The 10,220-nt window shown below is 35.5% G+C and overlaps 2 protein-coding genes across 4 annotated transcripts; one reads left to right on the top strand and one right to left on the bottom strand.

Annotated features, from left to right (window-relative positions):
- Window positions 1-1,430: 1,430 nt before the first annotated feature.
- Window positions 1,431-3,331, bottom strand: LOC126915370 (uncharacterized). The gene is made up of 6 exons (XM_050719973.1): window positions 3,299-3,331; window positions 2,912-3,107; window positions 2,696-2,831; window positions 2,304-2,453; window positions 2,067-2,196; window positions 1,431-1,933 (listed from the first exon to the last, which is right to left on the bottom strand). The coding sequence occupies exons 1-6, from the start codon at window positions 3,329-3,331 to the stop codon at window positions 1,736-1,738; spliced, it is 843 nt and encodes a 280-aa protein (XP_050575930.1). The 3' UTR covers window positions 1,431-1,735.
- Window positions 3,332-4,423: 1,092 nt separating this feature from the next.
- Window positions 4,424-10,100, top strand: LOC126915062 (YLP motif-containing protein 1-like). Of its 3 annotated transcripts, XM_050719402.1 has the most exons (10): window positions 4,427-4,721; window positions 5,053-7,043; window positions 7,358-7,460; window positions 8,145-8,332; window positions 8,411-8,523; window positions 8,593-8,793; window positions 8,937-9,261; window positions 9,380-9,464; window positions 9,675-9,804; window positions 9,905-10,100. In XM_050719402.1, the coding sequence occupies exons 1-10, from the start codon at window positions 4,501-4,503 to the stop codon at window positions 9,929-9,931; spliced, it is 3,384 nt and encodes a 1,127-aa protein (XP_050575359.1). In that variant the 5' UTR covers window positions 4,427-4,500; the 3' UTR covers window positions 9,932-10,100. The 3 variants fall into 3 exon arrangements, with proteins under 3 accessions (XP_050575357.1, XP_050575359.1, XP_050575358.1); XM_050719400.1 differs by having other exon boundaries at window positions 4,424-4,721; window positions 8,411-8,793; XM_050719401.1 differs by having other exon boundaries at window positions 4,428-4,721; window positions 7,370-7,460; window positions 8,411-8,793.
- The last annotated feature ends 120 nt before the right edge of the window (window positions 10,101-10,220 follow it).

Below are 10,220 nucleotides of genomic sequence, written 5' to 3'. Positions count from 1 at the left end.
TCAAGTGTTTGTCGAGTTCTACTATCCTGCAAAGATATTAATGAAATTGAAATTGAAAAAGAAACCTTCGTTAACAACGAAACACAAAGTAGAACGTTTACGCTTTGCAAAAGAAAGAGTGCATTGGAAAAAGAAATGAAGAAGGGTACTATTTTCAGACGAAAAAGATTCAACTTGGATGATCCTGATGGGTTCCAATATTATTTTCATGACATAAGAAAAGAGACAATATCAGCAATTCGACGACAAATGGGAGGAGGGAGCGTGATGGTTTGGGCCGGCATCGGTTATTTCGGCAAGACACGTATCAAGTTCATCAATGGGAGAATGAATAATGTCCAATACATAAAATTAATCAAAGAACAAATAAATAATCGTGCAGAACGCGTTTCTGGACCTGATTACATCTTTCAACAAGATAATGCATCTGTACACACATCAAGACTAGTCCAATCATATCTTAATGAAAATAATATATATATATTTTGCCGTGGCCTGCACGCTCCCCGGACCTTAATATCATTGAAAATTGCTAGGCAGAACTTGTTCACGGCGTATACGCGAATGGAAAGCAGTATCAACAAGTACAAGAATTAAAAAAATGCAATTGTACGCGAATGGGATACGTTAAGTCAAAATTATATCCAGAAACTATACAAATCGATACCAAACCGTACAATAGAAGTAATAGGAAATAGAGAGGGATGTAACCATTATTAAATAAGTATATATGTTTGATAAGTAATTATTGTTAGTTACAATTAATGTTGATTATTATTTTCTTATTGTACATGTGCTATCATTTCGTTCTTAAAATAGAGCAATTTTTTTTTTTTTGTTACACACTAAACCTCGTAATATTTTTAATTATTTCCAACGAACCGCATATTCTCAGCTCATAATGTTTTGATATTATACGTTACAGACGAGAAACTCTACACGCGTCATTGAGAAATTAAAGATAGCACACCTGGGCTATCTTTTTAGCGAGGAGTGTAATATTAAGCACGTTAATAGAGACACAGTTTTATTTTAAAATACACAGATACATTAGATGCATCTTCAAATTAATTTAGAATAGAAACTATTAATCGTTGAACCGGGACCACATCTGTTACACATAATTAGTATAAAGTAATTAACTTATATATTTCACCTGTTATATATATTTTAATAATTTGGTCGTATCTCTTCTGTAGGTATTTTAGAGATGCAAATATGGCTGCGATGCGTCCGTCCCCCTAAGGGCAAAAGCCTTGAGAAGGTGAGCGAAAAGAAGGCGATACGGAAAGAGGTAAAGCTAGAAGGAGGGAAAAGGAAAGGAGAGTAAGCAAGACAGAAAGAGTGAGAGTGAGAGTGAGAGAGAGAGAGAGAGAGAGAGAGAGATTTCTAAACATAGTAGAAGATCAATATTGTTAGATATTTAATCATTTTCTGTTTTATTCTCTGTATCATTAAAATTACTCTTGTGCAATAGATATTTACCATAAGTAATTATTGCAAAGAATAATAATTCGTTGGCTGTACAGAAAAAGATAATCGAGATTATCGAGATATCGTAACGGTCGTTCATCTCTAAATATGAAATGATTTCCATTATAAAATGTCTCCATATGCATATATCGATTATTTTACTTTCTTTAATATCTCTCTCGCTCAATAATACCACACATCAGTTATATTCGTAATACAAGAAGATAATTGTATCTCTTGGCCTGGAAATATAGGAATCCATTCAATTTTGCGTCAATCTTCTACTTTTCCTTTTCTTCCAAGACATACGTGCACAATATAATTTCCAATTTCGTTGAATGATTCTTGCTGCATGATTTGCACGAAAATATTCTACGTTCGCTAAGAAAGCTCTCTTTACGTCTAACTCGCTTTCCTCCTTTAATTGTTTATATAAACTACGTTGAGCAACAAGCTGATCCTGTAATCGTATATGTATGCTTGGATGACTTTCTAAATGTTTCATTTTTCACAATCTTTCGAACCAGCACTAATATTTTGATAACGCGGACGATAATATGTAATAAATAGATATAAAGACAGATTGTACAGACCTGAAGAATGACATATTCTTTGTTCAACAGATCCCGTCTGATTCGAAGACTAAGTTTATACGCATAAAGCGATCCGATATTCCTGTCGTATTTTTCAAATTGATCCAAACATCGTCTTCTCGCTTTATAACTGCGTGCCATTGCATTACATTATTAAATGTAACTAATGTTCGTCATACAGTCATTTATAAAAGACATGATAAAAATAATGATAATAATAAGAAGTTTCTTCTTTACCGTTCATTGCATAAATCGTTCATTCTTAAATAACATATTCCGTCAAGAGATTTCAAACGAAGATCGAACCACTCAACTTCTACTTCCACAGATCTTTTTCGTACTTCGTTCCTTAAATTTGTAGCGGACAACTTCGACGAGAATTTGGCTCTAAAATATTTACTTCGTATTAATATAATTGTAAGATTCTTGCACAATATATTGTATATGTATACATACACGTATGTATAGATATTCATTTCTATTCTATATTGATATATTATTAGGTATAATATAATAAACTGTGTATTAAGTATACATATTACAACACGTATTTGAGATACTATGAAACAATAATGTTTTTTTAACTTATTTTCGATTTGCTTGACAAGAAAGAATAAAAAGTTACTTACGTTCGCATTTTTATCTTTTGTTTCAAACTTTCTTCAATATTCTTCCTTCCGAGTTTCGTTTTTTCCCAATTTAATTCAATACTTTGCAAAAATTGGTTCGAGTCTGATTTCTCATTTTCGAGTAAAATTTCCCACTCTATTGAAAAAATGCATAATGTTGTTACGCATGATCCGCTTTACGTAAAAACATACATACATACATACATATATACATACGTGTCATTTCAAGTTTAGCTTTGTCAATGTTTCTTGTAAAATCATATAATTCAGTGTCCCAGGTTGTTTCCTTTACGAAATGCTGCTTCGAATTAGCTTTGATCAAACAACAGAATAACTCAACTTTTTCGAATAATATCTTTTTCCGTGAATAGAAATCTTGTTCAGTTGTTTCTCCAACTTCAACGTTCGAATGCTACATACATGTATAATTTATTCATTACCGAACAAGTAGACAAAATTTTCATATAGAATGAGTTATTAAAAAATTATTATCAATAATTTTATAAATAATTGTCTAGATATTCCATATGCGTTATCGTTCTTTCCTACACACACACATACACGCACACACACTCTCTGGTTGCTTTTCGACTGCATGCATACTTCTTTTGTGAGAACCGTTAAACATCCATCCATTTGGTCAACCTGAATTTAGAATAATATGTATATGCGTATATATGCATATATATGCATATATATATATATATATATATATATATATATATATATGTGTGTGTATAAATATATAATATGTTCTCCCTTCTTTCAATCAATTGTACAATTGCGTAAAATGTGGCACATCAAATTGGATCCGTACACTATATGCGATCGTTCGTAAGCCTACGTGAAATACATACACGTATGTACATAATCAGATTAATTAGTTTTCGGTGTCCATAGTTACGAGTTGACGATTGCCGGATATTACGTACACGCACATTTGTTGTCTCTATATGACTTTCATATCAACGGAGAGATATCAACATGAAAATTATTTTTAACGATAAACTCAATTCACGATTTGATAACATTTTATTTCGCATGATATTTAAAAGAACTAATTAAAATGAAAACTCGTTTAAATTCTTTAATACAAATATACATATATGTATGTACCTATATACACACGTGCCTGCATAATTATTAGGTGATTTATAATTGGAACCATTTGAGAATTCGCGAGTTGTATCGTTTTCTAATTTATAAGAATATCCATAAAAGCAAATTTATATTTGTAATTCAATTAAATTATTATCAAAGATTTCCACTTTGAATTTATATTTTAATAATTATTTTATTTAATGAAGATTCCTCTCTGATAATATTAACGAATTAAATTGTATCGATTCCAAGCGCTTAAAATTAGTATTGTATTGTAAATGTTAATGTCATAGAAAATTGTATCCGAGATTTGAAAATGATCAATGCTCTAAATTGTAAACAGTATGCATAGTACATATAATGAACTGTATTTCATACACCGTGTTTCCTTCATATTTATAATAATTCAAAGAACATGTTGGTTAATCTATATAAGCCAACAATATTGCGGTGTTTCTTAACTCGTTTCCTAACCCCATACGTAATAATAATGTTAATCGGAATTTTTAGTATGCTTGCACATACATAATTCGCTGTTCAACTCTGTTATCATTTAAGTTGAATTGGCTGCAGCTTGGTTGCGCTAGTGTTGCTGCTAGTAATACGCCAGTGCTGCTACGTGGATGCGATTGCCGGAATTATTAGTCGATTTCCAGTCCAAGTATCGTTGAATGTGTTGAAGAGTCGTCTGCGATACAATAAATATGGCGTACCGCGGTGTGAAAGGTTCTGATCCGTTCGTTTCGAAAACATCGCGAAATGAACGTTTTGCACAAATGTCAAAGCAAGAGCAAATTATTCAGCAAAAAAAGCTTGAAATACAAGCAAAGATGCAAGAGCAAAAAGCAAAAGAAGCTGTGGAAAACTTGAAAAAGACAAATACGATAGCTCCGAATTTGATAGAAAATAAAACGAATTCTTCCAAGTAAGTAGATCTATATCACTTCCAGAATAATTTCATATTTATTATTGCGTAAATAAATTGAACGATATTATGAAAACATTTCTGTTCCCTTTTCGTAATTTTTCGTATTAACTGTTAACAGTTAACCTAATTAGTTTCCATGTGTGAATAAAACTGCAGTGTGGATCTCAAAATACTGATAAGCTGACAGGGTTATGGAAATATTTATGTATTATAGTAATAGTTTTAGTCATTTTTTATTTGTTGTAAATAATCACCTGTTGATTTAGTACTTTGATTTAATAATATCTTATATCTATATCTGTATCTAACGTCTTATGTTTCATTACAGAAAAGACGAAAACAAGCCAGTGATATCTCAAACCATTAATTTATTTGCTAATGACGGAAGTTTTTTGGATCAATTTAAAAAAATTGCAAGTAATAAGGGAACAGGAAAACAGGAGACAATGTTTCCTTTGAAGATAGAAGAAAAAATGGAAGAAAGTGTACAGGATAAGGAACGAAGAAGAAATAACGACAGAAATAAAGACTGGGAAAACAGGAAAGACCGCAGGAGAGAGGATTCTCATTGGGAAAAGAGTTCTGACAAAAGACATAACTCTTCTTCAAGTCCATCTCCTACTAAACGTTCGGCATCTGAAAATCCAGAAGCTAGACATTCGTTTAATCAAGTAACTTCTAACGATCAACGTATGCAGCACAGCAATCAACAGTTTCTTTCTCGGAATGGAAATCTATCTGCTGTTCCGCCCCTTGCATCTCAACCTATAACGTATCTCACAGGTGTACCATCGCCTAATGTGAGAAGTATCGTAACCAATGTACCTCCTCCAAATTTATCAAAAATGCCTCCTCCGAAAAGTATGTGTAGCACTTTTCCTAGACTGGATGACCAATCTGGAGATCCAAGAATGCAAATAACATCACCTCATACAGTCCGTCCACCTCCACCTCCACCTCCACCTCCTATACCTGTGCAACCTGTTCCACCAAATACCAACGTACCCCCACCAAATATTCATATTTCTCGGACAATGTCATCTAATTTACAAAGTTTACCACCACCACCACCACCACCACCTTCAACCGTTCCATTAGCATCTTTATTATCTACATCGTCATTAACATTGCCAACGTCATCAACGTCGCCAACATCGTCATTGCTGTTATCATCACCACCACCACCGCCACCACCACAATCGTCGCCATTACTCTCATTATCATCTTCCTGCTCTACTTCTTCTACTATCTCCTGTTGCCCCAATTCCTCCCCTTCCTCCTCTTCCTCCTCCTCCTCTTCTTCTTCTTCATTTACATTGACATCAACAACACTACAATTACCTTCATTGCTAAAATCATCATCGCCGTCGCCATCGTTATCGTCATCATCGTCCTCAGCATCATCGTCATTGACGCCATCGTTGTTACCGTCCTCTTCGTCATCATCGTCATCATTATCCTCATCGACATTATTATTATCGTCGTCGTCGTCTTCGTCGACGTCATTGTTGTCGTCGTCGTCGTCGTCGTCGTCGTCGTCGTCGTCGCCGTCGCCGTCGTCGTCGTCGTCATTGTTGCCGCCGCTGCCGCTGCCGCCGTCGTCGTCGTCGTCGTCGTCGTCATTATTGCCGCCGCCGTCGTCGTCGTCGTCGTCGTCGTCGTCTTCGTCATCGTCGTCCTCCTCATCGACGTCGTCCTCGTCGTCATCGTCGTCGTCGTCGTCGTCGTCGTCGTCGTCGTCGTCGTCGTTACCGTCATCATCGCCATCAACTTCTTTGTCATTATCTTCGTTATCGTCCACATTATTGGTGTCATCAGAATCGAGCACGCGACGACACTTAGCTCCAACCGGACAGCAATGCGGTGTACCACCTCCTACACCATTACAACCTATGAACTTACCACCTCCAAACATTCCTCCTCCTAATATGTTACCAACAATGACACAAATGCCACCAAACATAATGTCGATTCCGGCTACGCAGACAATCGTTGTCAGCGTACCGAATGCGTCAAACGTGCCAAATGTCCCAAACGTCCCGCCATCAAATGTAATACCATCTGTGATGATGTCCGCTCCACCACCAGTTCACAATGTTGCCTCGAATATGAATTCAATTCCAGCGCCCAATCTTAATATTCCTCCTCCGAATGTACCACCCCCTTCCTTAATTCCAAACGCCAGGCCGCCGCTTTCTTTAATGTCGACCAGTTACCCTCTTCCTAATCAAGTCGCTCAGGTACCTATGGGACCACCTAATGTACAAGTGCCACCACCAGTGAGGCCATTGACTGATCTACAAGCCTCTGAACAGCTAGGTACGATATGTCGATTATTTTCATTTATTTCTTCGTTTCGACGTATCGCCGCGTGTTTATATTTACGAAGAACAAGTTATTTCCTGTAAAATGGATTACTTGTTCGCGCAGTCCAGAATATGTAAGTGTGCGTGCGTATGCGTATGCGCGCGCGCGATACGCCGAATACAAGACGCGTGGGCGAATACGAAACTTGCAAAAAGCAAATTCGTGCTGATCATTCGTGTAGACGAATACGTGTTCTACACTACAGAAACAAAAACAAAATCCAGAGTTTTTAGCGTTGTTACGCATGTCTGACAAAGGCTTCTAAGTGTGTCCCGTAGAGGCTGAGCAGCTGGCACGCATCGTCGCTGACTGTGGGGATGAAATCGAACAAGAAGCACGAGAGAAGAATGCCCAAGATCCTAAATTATGGTAACTACTGTCCTCTCTGGTCCCCATCTATAGTGTCTTTATACGTGTAGCATTTGCACATATCACATTTTCTTTATTTCACCTTACGTATCGTTCGTTCGTCTTTTTTTGTACAACATTGCTCTATTTCAAGCACTAGATACAGCATCTAGATATAATGTATTACGATGATTGCTTTGTCTGTATCACTTCTCCATTCTCTGCTTCCTTTCAAATCAAGTAGCGAAATCTTATCGATAATATTTGATAATAACGATACGTGAAATTGTAATTAAAATTTAACCAATAGGTTTTTTGATCATACATATATCGTGTGTCCAAAACGCGAATATCTTTCTTCATTTCTTATTTACAATTATTTATAATTACTATTTTATCCTCCGTAAAACAACATACGTTAGAGTATGTTCCCCTAATTAGTTTATAAAATATTTCTTTTATAAAATAAAGACAATACCTAAATTCTTCAATGTAATTGTCGAATCAAAGGCGTGACATATTGAACGAACATACGAATATACGATTTGTTTTCTTATAAAACACCTGTTTTCTTCTACTTTTTCTTCTTATTCTTTTTTTTTTTTTCTTTTCTTTTTCTCTTTATTGTGTCTCTTTTAATCTAAAGGAATTTAATTTAGGAGACTATGTTACTCGTCAGAAGTTTTAAGTTTTGTTTTAATCAAGGTTTCTGCACCAAAAGCAAAGTGCAGCCTATATGCAGTACAGGGGATTGGTGGCAAAATTTCGCGCCGAAAAATCCGTTAAGGAAAATAAAAACACCGGCGCGGAACTCTATTGTCCGGAAGAAGCTCTCAGCGATAATGACGATAGCGATCAAGGTCCTACCTCTAACAAGCATGTTTCACCACAAGGTATATATAATGTATATTTATTTTTACATCGTGTCATTCTCTACCATTATTGATTATAATTATTTGTACATTAAACAGAAAAGAAACGAGAGAGAGAGAGCGATAACAATTCTACAGATCGATCAAAGGAAGACAACAAGGAAGAACGTAAACGAAAAAGACGTAGCCGATGGGGTGATCCAGATAATAAGGTGCCTGTAGCAGAAATGAACACGTTAACCAGTCATAATAAACAGCAAAGTGGTAGTGGCTTTTCACAGCCAGGTATTGCGATTCCTGGACAAATTGGACAACCGGCTGTTATAATTCCATCACCAAAAGTGCAACGTACGGAAACAAAGAACCCTATGTTAACTAAAATATCAAGAAACGATCCAGCCTTGATACAATATGCTCGGCAAACTTTTGGTACGTTAGATCTCTCTGAAGAGCAATGGAAAAAAGCCGAAGATCATTACAAGGTGACAAGATTGTTTATTTTAAAATTGTTTTATTTCAAGCGTTCATTTAAGATTTAAGATTAAGATCGAGCTTAGTACTTTGTTAATTCAACTATATGTAATTTCTGTCAACTCACTCACCGTCTATTTTAACTTTCATTCAGATAAATCTTCTCTACCAAAACTTATTAAGAAAAAGAGAAGAAGTAAGACGTTTAGAAGCACAGGGTAAGCACAAATACGAATACGATAGTGACGAAGAGACGGAGGGTGGTACTTGGGAACACAAACTCAGATCTGCCGAAATGGAGGCTACTCAAATGTGGGCTGAAGAATTGACGGCCCAAGCAGAAGGAAAACATCATATTGGTGATTTCTTGCCGCCGGATGAACTTAAGAAATTTATGGAACAATATAACGCGGTTAAGCAAGGGAAGGAACCTGATCTTAGCGATTACAAGGAGTACAAACTAAAAGAAGATAACATCGGTACGCGGCCTGCCTTTCTTTGCGTGTGCATGTACTTACATATATTAAAATATATATGTATCTTTTTGTCAGTAAGTTATGTTTGACAAGCAAATTAACAAAGTTTGCGATTCTTTAGGATTTCAGATGCTACAAAAACTTGGTTGGAGCGAAGGACAAGGATTAGGTAGCGAAGGCAATGGTCGCATCGAACCTATTAATAAGTAAGTAGTTCCTGACTGATTGTACTTATTATATTCGCGTTGATTTCACATATAAACATATAATACATGTGAATTATTTCTTTGATAGAAGTTTGCCGTATTATTGAATTTCCTTAGCATTTTATTTGATCTATCTGTGACCATTTCCTACTTTATTTATTACTACCAATATCTTCGATGTTGTACCGACATTTCTCATCTTTTCTATAGAGCCACCAATAGATTCGACAGTGCTGGTTTAGGTTCCGAAAGACCGGATGGTGTATCCAGGGACGACGATGAATTCGATGCCTACAGAAAGAGGATGATGCTTGCCTACAGATTTAGGCCTAATCCTTTGGTAATTTTGTCAAACATCTAACAAATTTCGGAATACCAAAGTTATGTTTCATATACTTAACCACTACTCAAATGTTTATTCTTCTCCCTTTTATTTTTAGAACAATCCTCGAAGACCTTATTATTGAGAAGAAGGTAACATTAGTAGATTGTATTCGAGGCATTATATATCGTGACGTTCCATTTAGTTGGAAGATAAATTGTCATTATTTTGTATATTTGAAATACTATACTGACCATATAGATTACAGTTACAGTTACAGTGACATAATAAATGAAATCCTAATCTTGTTTCTATTTCTATAGATGTTTACTCTGTTTTTCTTATTGTATGTATGTACGATTATGAATGCTCATTAGAATTATTAAATGAAATATGAACTGTGAATGTTTTGTTACATATATTATTTGTACGTA

Source organism: Bombus affinis, chromosome 4 (assembly GCF_024516045.1).
Source record: "Bombus affinis isolate iyBomAffi1 chromosome 4, iyBomAffi1.2, whole genome shotgun sequence".
NCBI classification, from domain to species: Eukaryota; Metazoa; Arthropoda; class Insecta; order Hymenoptera; family Apidae; genus Bombus; species Bombus affinis.
This window is presented reverse-complemented; position numbering and strand designations above follow the sequence as displayed.

Bases quoted from the DNA above. Each gene is read 5' to 3' on its own strand.
- LOC126915062 (XM_050719400.1), top strand. From the start codon at position 4,501: ATGGCGTACCGCGGTGTGAAAGGTTCTGATCCGTTCGTTTCGAAAACA. The intron at 7,044-7,357 runs GTACGATATGTC...AAGGCTTCTAAG, and splicing joins ACAAGCCTCTGAACAGCTAG to TGTGTCCCGTAGAGGCTGAG. The intron at 9,805-9,904 runs GTAATTTTGTCA...TTTTATTTTTAG, and splicing joins GATTTAGGCCTAATCCTTTG to AACAATCCTCGAAGACCTTA.
- LOC126915370 (XM_050719973.1), bottom strand. From the start codon at position 3,331: ATGGATGGATGTTTAACGGTTCTCACAAAAGAA. The intron at 2,454-2,695 runs GTAAGTAACTTT...TAAATATTTTAG, and splicing joins CAAAAGATAAAAATGCGAAC to AGCCAAATTCTCGTCGAAGT. The intron at 1,934-2,066 runs GTCTGTACAATC...ATACGATTACAG, and splicing joins AAGAATATGTCATTCTTCAG to GATCAGCTTGTTGCTCAACG.